This window comes from Cupressus sempervirens, chromosome 8 (assembly GCF_028749045.1).
Source record: "Cupressus sempervirens isolate cs-2001-9-10 chromosome 8, ASM2874904v1, whole genome shotgun sequence".
Lineage (NCBI taxonomy): Eukaryota > Viridiplantae > Streptophyta > Pinopsida > Cupressales > Cupressaceae > Cupressus > Cupressus sempervirens.
This window is the reverse complement of record NC_143125.1, coordinates 522,655,518-522,671,601: the sequence shown is the minus strand read 5'-3', so window position 1 is coordinate 522,671,601 and position 16,084 is coordinate 522,655,518. Positions and strand designations below refer to the sequence as shown.

The following is a 16,084-nucleotide window of genomic DNA, read 5'->3' as shown; positions in this document are numbered from 1 at the left end:
TCTCTCTCCCCTCTCCCTCTCCCACTGCCTACTCTCTCTCTCACTCTCTCTCCCATACCCTACTCTCTCTCTCACTCTCTCTCCCACTCCCTCTCTCACTACCTAATCTCTCTCTCTCACTCACTCTCCATCTCCCACTCCCTCTCCCATTGCCTACTCTCTTAGTCTCTCTCTCCCATCCCCTACCCTCTCACTCTCTCACTCTTTCTCATTTTCACTCTTTGCCTCTCTACTCTCTCTCTCTCTCTCTCCCATTCCCTACTCTCACTCTTGCTCTCCCATCTCGTACTCTCTCTGCCACCTCTACTCTCTCTCACACTCTCTCCCATCCCTTACTCTCTCTCTTACACACATTCCCATCTCCCCTCTCCCACACCCTCTCCCACCACCTACTGTCTCTCTCTCCCATTCCCTACTCTCTCTCTCAGGCTACTCACTCTCTCTCTCCCCTCTCCCATCCCCTACTCTCTCTCTCACTCACACACTCTCATCTTCCTATCTCTCTCTCACTCTCCCTCTCCCACTTCCTACTCTCTCTCACATCCCCTACTCTCACTCCTCTCTCTCCCATCTTCTACTCTCTCTGCCACCCCCCTACTCTCTCTCTCTCTCTCACTCTCACACTCTCTCCCATCCCCTACTCTCTCTCTTACACACACTTCCATCCCCCCTCTCTCTCCCTCCATCTCCTACTCCCTCTCCCACCACCTACACACACTCTCTCTCAAGCTACTCTCTCTCCCCTCTCCCATCCCCTACTCTCTCTCTTTCTTACACACACTCCCATCCCCCTCTCTCTCTCCTTTCCCATCCCTACTCTCTAGATCTCTCTCACACACTCCTATCCCCCCCCTCTCTGCCCCTCCCACTCCCTCTCCCACTACCTACTATCTCTCACTCACTCACTCACTCTCTCCCTCTTTGCTCTCTCTCTCTCTCTCTCTCTCTCTCTCTCTCTCTCTCTCTCTCCCATCCCCTACTCTCTCTTTGCCACCCCTACTCTCTCTCACACTCTCACAATCTCTCCCATCCCCTACTCTCTCTCTTTTTACACACACTCCCATCCCCCCCCCTCTCTCTCTCTCCCTCTCCACTACCTACTCTCTCTGTCATCCCCTACTCTCTCTCAAGCTACTCTCTCTCTCTCCCCTCCCCCATCCCCTACTCTCTCTCTTTCAAAAAGACACACCCATACCCCCCTCTCTCTCTCCTCTCCCATCCCCTACTCCCTCTCTCACTTGCTCTCCCTCTCCCACCACCTACTCTCTCTCTCTCTCTCTCTCTCCCTCTCTCTCTCTCTCTCTCTCTCTCTCTCTCTCTCTCTCTCTCTCTCTCTCTCTCTCTCTCTTTCTCCCACCACCTACTCTCTCTCTCTCAATCTCACTCTTCTTTATATTAGTGTAGCTTCTCTTCTCATGCATTATAATAGTACATCTAACTTAAATAGGAAGGTTGTAACACTTCATGTCTAGTTTAACTTTGCATTTCTCTTTCTCTTAGTTTAGTTGTATTGCATTGCATTGCATCTTTGGTTCTTGAGCATTTTCACTCTTTCTCTTGTTCTTGAATCTCCTATTTCATGGTGCACCTTGCAAGGGGCTATACATCTAAGCTCATTTGAGAGCTACAACACTTCATTTGCATACTTTGCATGCCATGACTAGGGAGCTCTAAGTTTCTATTAAAGATTCTCAATCCATGAGATCCCTTGGATAGAAGGACTTAGAGAAGTGTGCCTATTTTTGGTATATAGGCCGAAGTATCAAAGAAGCCAAGGATTAGAAATTAGAAAAACAAGGCATAAATAATAGAAATTCAAGAAGAAGCTAAAATAAAAAGAGACATCTTGAAGGGAGATCATTATATAAATACTTGTAATTCCCAAGATCTAGCCCTAGATGCAAGTGGATAGTAAAATTACACCCCAATATGGAAACAATTGGGAGATAAATTCAAAGATTTAGGAGATTTATGCACTCCAAAGAGATGATACAATTTGTTCATGTATCATTACAAAAGAAGGAACAAAGAAGACCCAATATACAAAATGTGGATGCATTATTTGGGGAATTTAGTGGTTCTAATCCAAAAATGAGAACCATATATGATGCTCATGGAGAATCGTTACTATTAATAACCAAAGATTATACTTTTGGATTGTTTGACTTAGATATCTCTTATGATATAAAAATTGTCCTAAGTCACCTAGTCAAATGATTATTACAAATTAGATTATCTATATAAGAAGTGGAGGTTGTTAGCTCATACCCAAAGATGACAAGAAAATCAAAATATTTTATATTAATTAGAAATTGCAATTTGTTTCAAACTTATTCAAGAAATACTTTAAGTATACCTATTGTGAGTGCTGATTATGGGCCTCTAAATCCACACACACTTCAACATGATCTTTACATGTTAGAAACATCCCAAAACAAACATGGGATTGTCCATTCGGTATGATCCAACAAGGTGATTTGTTGCCTTCTAATTAGATGGATTTTACAATTCACTCTCATAATTGAGAGATTTATAACTAGACCAACTAGTACAAAGGATTTAATCTAGATGAATGCAAGATTAAGCTAACATGTATGCAATTTAATCAAAGAATAAGATAAGAAAATTAATCTAAATGGATGTGTTGTAATCTATATCAGAAAGCATGTGAAATCAATGGAGTTGTGAATGCAAAATGCTTGAGTAAACAAATTGGCATTAATTCAATACTATTCATGTGCATCCTCTTGAAATTAGAGGTTAAAGGTTTCTTATATAGAATCCAAGAATTTGATCAATGGTCAAGATCAAACTGAATGAACGGTTGAGATTGTAGATGAGATTCAGTCAGAATAGAAAATTCCTTTATGAAAAGGAAGTTAACTAATCACTTTTGAGTGTGATAAGGAGTTAGCTAATCTAATTCCTTTTCTAATTTCAGTCCACTCAAGGTTTCCAATTTTGAACTAAAGAGAGAATATTGGGGAAGATATTTGATTAAAAAAGGTTAAATATGACCTCATAATTGAATAATCTAATTAATTGAATAATTAAATTCAATAATTAGAATGAGGGTGTATAAATTAAATCAAATATATTTAATTCCTCATGTGTATTAGCTAAAGGGGTGATTTTAATTTAATGAAAGTACTAAGACTTATAATTAAATTAAATTAAAATTAATAGGTTTAATTTAGGTAAATCAAGTCAATATTTAGGAATTAAATGAAGTATGTAATTAATGCAGATTAATGATTTTTTGCATTTGACACTTAGGTCGAGTATAGATTATCAAAATCATAATTGCCTAATACAATAGGACTTTAAGTAAGATTGATATAATGAAATTGATTCAGAATACCAATGTGCCAATTTAGGGGTATTACACCTACTAGTCAATTTGCCAAGTCTACCATATATAGACTAATCCACTTATGGATATTCTATCAATGGTATCATTTGCATAGATTCAAATGCAAGATGCTCTTCCTTTTGATTATGTTGCATATGTAGCCGATTAAATCAATCATGGTATGGACTTAATATAGAATAATCCTAATGATATTTACTTCAAAAACTATATTTTTTATCTTATGCATTTTCTTGCATGTTAGTCAAGAGATGAGCTTATGGAAAGTTGACTTATAATTAGTGGAGTTTGACAAATAGGGATTAAGAAAACTAGTGCTGGTGTGGAAATTAATATGAGATGGTAGATACACATGGTATTTGTATTTGTATTTTGAGGAATATATTGTGAAGCCATTGTATAGACTGTTGGAGCATCTATGTTCTCACACACTCACCTCAGAGATTCCTTAAACTAGATGATTATGATGATGGGTAGATAGTGAATCATAATTAAGGGGTTGGTATTCTTTTACAAATTACACAAAGATAAGGCTTTATGGGTTTTAAGATATTCTTTTTATGCTTCTTGGGAAAATATCCAATAGGATTGCCTATCTATAAATTGAAAGGTAATTACCTGTTTCTATTTTTATGCATCTTGGTTCATATGGAAAATAGACTCTTATGCGAGGGGCATTGTTCTTTGAAGAAACTATAATGATTACTACTAGAAACGATGTTACCCCATTGAATCTAAATTGGATCATTACAATATTTCACATAGTGAGGTTAGAAACAAATTTCACTTGGAAGGATTCATCAATTAAGAAACTAAATCACAAAAAATACATTCATACGAGCATATACCACTTGAATAGGATGATACTATAAGAAACATGGATGAACAACAAGTATTGAAAATTTGGAGGCATATGAAAAGGTTAAAAAGCCTAAAGAGTGAAGGAAAAATATATACCACTTGAATAGGATGATATTACAAGAAACTTGGATGGGAAACAAGTATTGAGAAGTTGGAGGCATATGAAAAGGTTAAAAATTCTAAAGAGTAAAGGGTATATCATGATTTGCCAAGATTATAAATCCACTGATCAAGGAAAGAGATTCTTAAAAAGCTAGGTATGAAAGATTAGAGGAGAAGAAACTGCAACTAAATTACACAATTAAATCCATTACAAAAGGGGGTAGTCCTCATGTCAACAGGTATAATGACTTTTTTTAGCATTGCAAGATACAACTTATCAAAGTTTAAGAGCACACAAATTTGAAAAGATGTTTGGAGAAGGAGGAAAGAAAACCAATAAAGTTGTATATGACATAATGCCAAAATTGATTAAACATAGGTTTAAAGTAGTGATGACATACACTGATAAATTTTGGAGCCCTTATGTGGGTACTTTTAGAGCTCTCATAGAGCATACCACACTTGGGGATAGGATGAGTATAAAAATGGATGAGATTCAACTCAAAGACTTTGTTTCAGATCATTCCTAGAAAATTAAAAAGTTGTTCAAGAAACATAAAAACTCTAGGAGGAACTTGTGAAAGATATGGACTGCCTTGATAAGGAAGGCATAGAAGGTCTTCCAATTGTTTTGCATAGTGGTGACAGATCACTAATTCCTCTGAATTAACAAAGAGACATATTGGAATAAGAGCTCTCTCAAGCCTTGGATGACATATATGATGAAGAGCATGTTGACATGAATAATGTAAAGGACATTAGGAACAAAATCTGCATGATGGAATATGTTATGGTGCACTTCATCACCAACATAGATACTCACACAAGTCCAAATTATGTTTAACACTTGGTAGATGTTAACTTGTTTTTAATAAGAACTTAAAAACTTGTTATTGTTAAGAAAACAATGGAATTAAGATGTGTTATTTCGTCAAAAGATATATAGTTTCAAGTATGGTTTTACTTCCTTATAGAAGGAAGGCTTTTTTAAAGATGATATGTCGTGAGTTATGAGACTTGAAGTAGTAAGAAAGATTAAATAGTTTTTGTAATCTCTATGAAACCTTATTTCAGCAATTTAAAGTCTTTATTATCATGCATTCAATATCATCATGGATGGATTTTTGGTTCACTTGCTATATGGATAATGTATCCATAATTGTCTCCAGTGTGTTGTGTTCAATTATTTTCTCTATCTATATTAATTTGTTCATCAAGGGTGCACCAAGTTAATCAAAGAACTTCATTCTCTTTGTGTGGTTTCTTGGATAATTATTTTCAGGGAAAGATATATTCATTTGATCACAAAAATAGTAGCTAAGTATTTGAATAAAAAGAAAGAGATACTTGACAAATTCATACTAGGTGTGGATTTAAAATATTATATATATATATATATATATATATATATATATATATATATATATATATATATATATATACACACACACACACACACACACATCATTTGACCATGTATCCAATAGTAAGAAGGCACCAATTGCATCTAAATACCTCATAATTTACTTTTATAGTTGTACTTTAGGTTAGGAAACTTGTAGATTACTTAGAATGCCAAACAATATACATATAATACAACAAATCTACTTAAATGAAATCAAGGTATACTTGCCTAGGCATTGTAGAGCATGAAGTGTAAGGGACTACAACCATATAAGGTTCATTCTGTTTGTTTGCCTAAACCAATTGTTGATCTTGGTCATAAAATTTGCCTATTATTAGAGCCCAACATAACCTACAATTTTGAGCTCCAACAACACTTCAAAGTGCAATATAAGAAGATAACAAACCAACTACTATCATGAGAGATGTTAACGCCAATAGTAGACAACTTGACCAATAAAAAGGTTGCCAAACTGCACTACATGTATGCTAAAAAGTTGACAACAAGCCTATTTTGACTACGCATGCAAAGGGTGTGATAGATTTAAGAGAAATGATAGAAAAACACTACATAAATCTAGCCACATTAATGATAGGTATACATAACAAATCTTGTATCGACAATTCTCAAAGTGCAACAAACGAAAAATAACTAGATTGATTTAATCTAGACACGGAAGAGCCAACATTTATTATCTCTCAATGAGCTTTTATAGTGCCCATTGGAGATCTATTCGTGTTGAGAGGAAGACTATCACATCATAAGGGATGAGGTCCCCAGATAAATTTGACAAAATGAATACACCTTGGTCTTTAACTTTAAGCTAAAGAAATTTAGCTTAAATCTTTGACTTTTATTTGAAGAGGCTCACCTGAAAATTGTGTTTACATTAAAGAGTTAAAATGAATATAAACATCATCATCAAAAAGTTCAGCTTTTAAATAGCATAAATACTACCACAATTATTAAAACATATGATTTAAAAATAAAAATAAAAAATAAAAAATAAATAGCTACCATCCTCTTTGTTTAACTTAATGGAATATAAGCTACCAGACAAATGATTTGATTGTTTTATCTGCCCTGTGACATTGAACAACATTTTTACAAACATCCAACCATAAATACGTGAAGAGGTATTGATTCATAATCCACCAATCCCTGTGTATTGCCAATTTTTCTTTGCTCGGCTGTTTCGCCCACTTCTTCATTGCTTTTATTCCACGGCACAATAATAATAATAATAATAATAATAACACGTTTGAGTAGCCTGAAAGTAAAATTTGGAGTAGATAATAAACAAACTAGACAAGAAGGAAGAATTCCATTAATCTTGCTGTCCCACCAATAACAAATGTAATGAAGAAAATACCAAATTTCCCGCTTATACTGCATCTGTCCATCTGTCCAAGCACATTTGTCAAACAGCATCGATTTATGGGACAGAGAACTGGGTAAGTGGATACTTACATGATGAAATGGGCCATCTTATCAAGACATATGAATGATTGAAATTAGGAGATTCCTGTTTGAATTCTTTATCCTTTCTAAATGTTTTATTACTCATGAATTTGCCTATGTTTTAGGCTGTACACAATCACAGGAATACAATCCTCTTGATTTCCATGTGTCAGTATAGTTTGGACATATCTCTAATTTAAATAGATTATGATATTGAACGCATATATGGAGAGTTTAGTTAATTGAATTTATTTTAGATTGCATTTGATTTCATTCATTCTTTTTAAATTACATACAAGAGATGGGATTTTTTAAAAATTTCTTTTAAGGGGTAGAAAGATACGACAGAAGGCTTACTAAATCAATGATAGTGTATATCTAATATTGAATAAGTTTGAAATATGGTGGAATAAGGAGCACAGTTGAATGCTTACATTCTAAATAAAAAAGTAAGCATAATCAATAAATATAACTAGTTTTTAAAATAATAAATAGCCCATGATTTCAGTCAATGTTTTATAGAGAGCTCTGAAATCTTTCTTTTAAACCATTCAAACAAACATTTAGGCTAATGTGTTTACTAGTATCAAACCAACTTCAAGGAGAATCTTAATGTGACCAAATCGTTCACATCAATGGTGAATATTTTTCCTCTTTTTCGAATTCAAAGAGACATAAAATTATTTATTTTTAATTAGAAAACCATACCCATCTTTTGGTTGCTGATTAGGAATACATTTTCTATTTTCTGTTTGGTGCGTCAATTGAAATAGGGAATAGGAATACATATTCCCATTTTGCTTCTAAAATGAGCTTTTGTCCATTCCAAAAAACAGTTGTTATTAGAATAGCCATTCTTATTCCTAATATACATTCCTATTCTCAAATCCTATGCCTGCAACCAAATGGGCCCTATTATGAGCACAATGTCAGGAGGAATTAGTATGACAAAACAAAGCTGTTCACATTCATCCTTATGTTCCATTTTGCCTTTAAAATCATCTAATGAGACATTTAGCTTGCTTAATCTAACACCATTAAATTTCCACACTCCATGATAATGGTAATATTGCTTCTAGTTTCAACCATGTGAAATTTTTTTAACAAGCAGCTTCGGATCACAAACTCCGATCCATCACCAGAATGACTAAGAGAGCATAAGGAGAAGAAGAATGAAAGTGTGCAAACCTTCTCTTTCTTTTTAATTACTTGTGGTCTACAAGCAATCTTCCATTGTTCTTCTTATGCTCATCCTAATGGTGCCAAAAAGTGATATGAAAAGTTGATGTTAAAAAATCTCACATAGTTGAAACTAGAAGCAATAGTACTATCATTGTATCTAAATTATAATTTTTTAATTAAGTTGTTATAAATGAAGAATTAATTAATCAAACTTTTTCAGAAAAATGAATCTAGTCCTAATACTTTTGCACAATCAAAGAGCATGCTACCAGCTTCATCAATCAATCTACAACCCTTATTAGTTTAGTTTTTGTTTGTTCATTAGAGATAGAGAAATAGAGTATATGAAAATTCCTCTACTTTTTAAAAAGAAGTCAGCAAGATGGGATAGAGAAGATTAACCAATCAACAAAGAGCATTTAAAATGGAACATATCTGAAATATAACATGAAACAAGCAGTTCAAAAACTACAACATTACAATGAAATGTTAATATTCTTTATAGAATGGTTAAGCACAACAAACACATATAACCACTTCTATGAACACACGAATAAATTATAGATTCAAGGTGATTTACGTTGAAATGTTCTGAAAAATTATAAAATCTTGTTGTGAAAACATTCAAAGAGACATTTGGACTACAACTTCTAATTAGAAAACCTATTTTTAAGATCAAACCAAGCCCAAAAGAAATCTTATTATGACAAAATCCCTCCTATCCATTCTCAATGTCACATTATTCCTTTAAAACTATTAAAGAAATATCTAAACTTTATTCTATATTAGCTAATTATGCTAATTTTTTTTTATATAATATATTTTTAGGATGAACACCTCAAAATGAAAATATGTAAAAACAGTTCACATCTATCTTTTATGCCCCAGTCTCTTTTTGAACCATCTAAAAAAGACATTTAGCCTGCTTTATTTCTTTTTCAAACATGATATCTCAGAATTGACCAGCAGACTCAACGAGAAGCCGTTTTAAAATTTCATCCCCACAATATGTATGAACCTTTATTAAAAGAAAAAATACAAAAGAAATACTGTTTTTACCAGACAAAAATACAAAATACAAAAAAAATACTGTTTTAAGCAGACAAAAATAATTCACTGTTGCAAGACTTTCCAGGTGGGGAAACCGAAGGGTTTTTGTGCGCCCCACTTCTTCATTGCCGTGTCATTCCACTTGGTTTGCAGACATGAATATATGTTCAAGATATGAACAAGCCTAAAAAAAAAAAAGATTCCTATGTCCAAAACTTGATAACCTCAACTTGGTATGCTTATTTTTTATTTGCAAAAACTTTTTGACTAAAACAAAGTAAATTGCTCTGCTGGATTGACAACACTATGCAAAGATTTTCTTTTATTTCTCAATTGGATGGGATTGGCATAGAGAAGGTTTCAAAGAAACTTCTAACTTTGGTGTTTATTTTTTATTTGTAAAAGCTTTTTAAATTGCTGTTAGATTGAAAACACCATAGAAAGATGTCTTTTTTAATTTCTCAATTAGTTAGGATTGGAAGAGAAGATTTCAAAGAAGAGAGATTTGTTCATATTGTTTACTGAACAACCAAGCTAAGTCATAGACAACTATCAACTGTTATATAGAGTCGCTCTTGCTTTTCTTTTTTGAAAAAATAAGAATCGACTCTGTGCTGATCACATAACATCATCTAGAAAGGACCCAATTCAAATTGATGTTTTGTGCCTCCAAAAGGCACAATTCACGGGGTAGGTGGTAGGAAGCTTTTAAAAAGAATAATGCAACATTAAGAATAAAAAAATGTAACCATGGTCTCCAAATAAAAACTCTGAATTGGTTAGCATAGTCATACATGGTACCTGGTTTATACACAGTTGTACTAGTTTTGGACTTTGTAGCATGTATGTGAACATTCCTTTTTGGTTGTTGGCTTTACATGAGTAAACTTTAGAAAATTTCAAGTGAATTGGAGGCCATTTTCAGCAAATATGATGAAAGGTGCTAAAGAGATTGGAAATGGGTCACACTACATGGTGTTATCATTTCATTTTTATTTTAGGTTACTCTGTTTGTCCTGTTTACTCATGTGATTTGGTCGTTTCTCCCTTGAAATGACGGTAGGTATTCTATTCTTCTTAAAAGCAGAAGAGGTGAGAACAAAGAATGAATCCTCCTTTTTGAATATCACTACACAAAATGTTTCCCCATTGTTCCCCAATCAGAGCTGATATAAGAAAAAAAATGTAGTAACAGAAAATTAGAGGACTTTTGGAATAAGAGGAGAAGCAATCCATCAGTAGAGATAATGGGCAACACAGCTGCCAAGGCACTTGCCAATTGTGTTTCTTGTGGGACTAAGGAGGTTCGAATTTTGATGCTTGGCTTGGATGGAGCAGGTGCATTATGTTTTCCAGTATTTGATACTTCGTGTGTAGATTATCTTGTGAAAGAGAGTGAAATTTTGGTAGAGAAATAATAGAGTTTAAAACATCATTGAATATCAAAAGATTACGAGATTTTTGCAATTTTTCATATAAAGAGAATTTATTTCTAGATTTAATTGTGTTACAGTCTCTGAATAGAAACAATCTCTTCGTCGATATATGAACTGTAAAACAAACTTATACCGACTAAAATGCACATTCTAAGTATGAAAATATATGAAAATAACTAATAAGCCATGGATCTGTTTGTTTGATCAGGTAAAACAACGATTTTATACAAGTTGAAGCTGGGAGAGTATGTGAGAACAGTACCCACAATAGGGTTTAATATAGAGAGTGTGACATTCAAAAACTTGAGCTTCACAGTATGGGATGTGGGCGGCCAAGACAAGATTAGGCATCTCTGGAAGCAGTACATGGTCAATGCTCAGGTATAACTCAAACCACTCCATTCTCATAGAGTTTTCTCTTAGGCTTAAAAGTGCTATTTGCCATTTTAAGTAATGGATAGATGTGAAATTGTTAAGCTTTGAGTACAAATGAAATCAAAGATTGTTTGGTAATCTATTTAATGGTAATGGTTTTCCAGGTCTTTTCTATGCGTCAAGACATCCATGCTTCTGATAATGAAGTATGGATGTCTTGATGCATCGTACATATCCATTTCCCAAATCAACAATGTATATATAAGTGGGTCTTGCTTTGAAGTAATATAGATTCATCAAAGCTTTGAATTTGTGTTTTATGAGATCATGGGTGTAAATTGTTCAGCTAATATGGATTCATCAAAGCATTGAATTTGTGTTTTCTTAGATCATGGGTGCAAATTGTTTTTTATGCAAAACAGGGGCTTATATTTGTGATAGATAGTTGTGACAAAGAGCGGCTGAAGAAGGCAAAGCAGGAATTGGACAGTCTGATCAATGATCCAGAATTGAGCAGTGTGAAGCTTTTGGTGATGGCGAACAAACATGATCTTCCAACAGCTATGAACTCTGTTGATATGACTGAAAGGCTTGGTCTTAGTAATCTGAGCGCCACCAGAAAATGGCATGTCCAGAGTTGCAGTGGAAAAACAGGGGAAGGCCTTCATGATGCTCTCGATTGGCTTGCCTCTGCAATCAAGTAATTATTCATTTGCTACTTCAATTGCAAATGTTTCTATATCTTCTTAAAGGACTAATCTTTGGGCTTTCCTCTTCTTTGTTCTTTGTACAGAGAGCCCAACATCTTCCAGAGAGTGGGAAGCTTCAGAATGCCACGATCGCTCTCCTATTCATCCAGGAGATCACCATCAGGTACTTCTTGATCAAAGTTATAATTCTATTGGGACATTTTATAACAACTATCAGAACAATTTTATTACAAGTATCGGTGTGTTTTGGTGAGTGTAACATTATGGATATCTCGGAGTGTTTTAAAATGACACTTTTCGACCACTTGCACTCCACTGTCTCTACAAGAAATCTGTAAATGCCCAAATGCTGAAACCTTAGCTAAGCTCTCCAGTCACCCAGATATATAAATACAATGAAAAAATCAACATAATTCAACTTACAGCTCAAGAAATCTAAATATGCCAAATTAACCTCAATGACTACTGAATCTCTTCCCCTATCACATGTATTATCATTCCAAACACTCGTTACATTGTCTTAGGAAAAAGAGGGGTAAAAATTTATTAAGACAAAAAGAAATACAACAAGGAGAGCTCAACAAGGAGCTCGATCCTGAGCAACAAGATCATCAAATTCTTGCACCATCTCGAAGGAAAGTTGCCCCCTATCCATAATATTCCAACCCGGATCATGACTAGAAGCCCATTTGACTAAACAATCAGCAACTCTGTTCCATTCACGAGAAATATAAGTGAACCTAATGAACTGAAAAGAGGTAGAAAAGAGAATAATCTGATTAACAACAGTGGCCAGCTGCCAACTAACATCCTCAAGCTCCTGCCAAGAAAGCAAGTTCAACTACATTGTCAACTTTAAGAGTGCCCACTAAAAATCTCCCTAAAATTTACCCAGAGATCGTAATGGGCTCAATCGATCATGTTTTGTATAACCCAGTAGACGTTTCTAAGATATCATGGGGTTTGAATTATGCGAACCAGAGAAAAAAGAATTTGCTGAGACAAATTTAAAGCATGTTTTTACATGTTTCTGCTATTTCTTCTCATCTTTAGAGCTTTAATGGGGAACATAATCAAACACCAAGCTTGAAAGTTTAATATTACTTTACCCCACCAAAAAGAGAAGTTTCAAAGCACAGATATTATTCCCCCTAAAAGTATTATTACGGCCTACCATACAAAAGCATGAAAAATATCTGATAATTTTGTACAGGTGACATGTCAGATTGTCAATCTACTATACAAAGCATGAAAAACACCTGATAATTTTGTACAGGTTACATGTCTGATTGTCAATGTCCTCGAGTTTGAGGGTTTTTCATTTCAATGATTCTAAAATAACTGTTGGACAGAATGGTGTAGCTACATGCAATCACTCCAAGACTTTTGGAAGCTTTTTAATATATATTTTTTAAAATTTATTGTTTTTATTTGTGGATAGGGAAACAACATCTATTGCTGTTCATGTTTCAACTAAGGCTTATTGAATTTAGTTAATATTAAAAGTGATGATGGCTCAATTTTAGGAAAAACAAGTTATTTCATAAGTCAATTGTGTAATTTTAAGGTTTTCAGACCATTAATATTCCGGGCTGGACAGAATGGTTTAGCTACATGCAATCACTCCAAGACTTATAAAAGCTTTTTAATATATATCTTTTAAAATTTATTGTTTTTTAATTTGTTCATAGGGAAACAATATCCATTGTTGTTCATGTTTCAACTAAGGCTTATTGGATTTAGTTAAATATTATAGTGATGATGGCTCATTTTTAGAAAAAAAATTTATTTCACAAGTCAATTGTGTAATTTTAAAGTTCTGGGACCATTTATATTCTGATTCTAATTTGTACAGCATATGATAACCAATGTTGTCTCAGCATATAGGTAATAGAATGATAAGAAATTTCAGTGCATAAAAAATAAAAAGATAAAAGTGTTAAATCTTATGTATTATTTAAAAGCTTATTATGTTTCAAAATTGTTATAACTACTGCTTATAGTCTTTCTAAGAGATCTTTATTATTAATTTGTATTGAAGACATGACATTCAATTTCTAAATACTATTTATAGAATTCTCCTACTTATTTAATATGCTACCTTACTTCCAAAATCTTCTAACTCTTAGAAAAATTTATTATCTATGAAATATTCAACAAAGTGTAATTTTTTATAAAATGTTTCACTATCATAACTAAACTGAAAATTAAAATGGTACCCAATACAGATTATATAGTCTAGCTATATTAGAATTTTTCGATATATTGAATATAACATTTCTCAGTGTTTTTATCCTTTTGAATACAATATTAATGTTTCCCATTGATTTGCAGAGGATGCACATGTTTCTTGCTGGACAAGGCGAAGGAAAAACTTATCTTTGAGCAAAACTATTAAAAGACTTAAATAATTTGTCTTGTATATGTATATTATTTGTTCAAATAGTGAATTATTCTTTCATCTTTCAAAATCAGGTTTTAAAATTGGGTTTTATAATAAATATATTCTTTCAAAAATCAATATTTGTATAATAGTTAATATAATATGATTTTTTACATTTGTTATTATTTAATTAAAAGCAACGATAAGTATAAATGATTTATAAAGAGGTGTTTAGGTTTATAAGATAAAGGTAAGTTTTTAAATGTCTAATATGGAATTTAAGATATGGGATATAAATGTTAAAAAGTCATACAAAAGTTTACTAATTTTATTAGAATGTTCTTTTATTATTATTTTTATTCCGTATTGATAAATAGTAATAAAGTTGATCAAAGTTTCAACATTATGTAAATAATTTTTTAGAATCTATTAAGATATATATATAAAATTGTTGGATATGTTCTAAGTTTTGTATTGAATTCTTTCTTTTTATTCTTATGAGATAATTGAAGTAAGAAATGAAAAATGAGAATGCACTGATGAAATAATAATAAATAGAAACAATTTTGAAAAAGATATAACAATGAACCTTCTAAAGTAATCTTGTATTGGTCTAAAACTAAATTTTCTAAAACTATTTATTTATTCTCATTTACTTAGATACAAGCTACCTAATTAATGATAATTGTATATATCTAATTACTCACAATAGAATGTTATTGAAGAATAATATAGTCTAAACCATATAGGCAGCAAAAGTCAATATGCAGGAGATTGAATATATCATGTCCATATAATTGTTCCACATTACTACATTATACAACACTTCATAATGTTACACCTAGGCAAAATTGGATACATCATTTCCTTTTATAAAACTCTTTAAGTTGCAACTCAACTAGTTCCACATTACTACGCAATACAATTACAATTGAAATGTCGCAATACATCACTAAAATAAATTGCACCTAAAACTAGTGCTAAACTTGAAGAAAGTTTAGAAATTAAGGGCTATGATTTTCCTACTTATCTTGAAACTTAAAGATAGATCTTAAGTCATTATATATATATATATATATATATATATATATATATATATATATATATATATATATAACTTTTTAATATAGTATATGTTTGGGATGTGACCTAAAAAATGAGGTATCACTAGATCTACAAAATTTAACTAGCTCAAATCTCATATTGTACCAAAAGTCATATATTTTTAAGATGATGAGAAAGTTGTATAGGTTTGATGAGAAATTCAATAGGAGACTCAAGGCACTTAGGAGGACATTTCAAAAACCCCTAGCTAAATCTCAATTATGGGTAAGGAGTTTTCTTGGTGAAAGCTAGTTTGGTTTGATAAAAAGTATTTACAATAAAATAGAGGTTTGATAGGATTGAAAATAAATTTCTAGTATAGTTGAGTTGAAAGGTGTTATGGAATGATATTAGAGTATTTTTCTCAAGTAGAAAATGGGATGGAAAGTTATTGTAATGTATAAAATGGCGATCAATTTGTAGAGCACCAAGTTATATGTATATTCGAGAAAAGAAGAAGATCCTCCAATGCAACCCCTTGGAGGACACAAATAAGATCAACACAACCCAAATAGATGTAGCCATGCTAATGAAAAATTTAAGTCATTTTAGGGACATGAATTATAAGGTCTCATTTTCTCCTAGTTTGTGTTGATATGAGGCTATTTTAATGTAAAGAATGATATGCAAGTAAAGTAAGAAAAC

At 32.7% G+C, this 16,084-nt stretch overlaps 1 protein-coding gene across 1 annotated transcript; it reads left to right on the top strand.

The window, feature by feature from the left end:
• The first annotated feature begins 9,737 nt into the window (after positions 1-9,737).
• On the top strand, positions 9,738-14,473 carry LOC149543492 (ADP-ribosylation factor-like). Its single transcript, XM_089798294.1, has 5 exons — positions 9,738-10,769; positions 11,076-11,248; positions 11,665-11,942; positions 12,036-12,115; positions 14,287-14,473. Exons 1-5 carry the CDS (start codon positions 10,679-10,681, stop codon positions 14,361-14,363), a joined length of 699 nt encoding a protein of 232 aa, XP_089654420.1. The 5' UTR covers positions 9,738-10,678; the 3' UTR covers positions 14,364-14,473.
• The last annotated feature ends 1,611 nt before the right edge of the window (positions 14,474-16,084 follow it).

Excerpts from the sequence above, each read along its gene's own strand:
- LOC149543492 (XM_089798294.1), top strand. The coding sequence starts at position 10,679 with ATGGGCAACACAGCTGCCAAGGCACTTGCCAATTGTGTTTCTTGTGGG. Across the intron at positions 10,770-11,075 it reads GCTTGGCTTGGATGGAGCAG|GTAAAACAACGATTTTATAC; the intron begins GTGCATTATGTT and ends TTGTTTGATCAG. Across the intron at positions 12,116-14,286 it reads ATCCAGGAGATCACCATCAG|AGGATGCACATGTTTCTTGC; the intron begins GTACTTCTTGAT and ends ATTGATTTGCAG.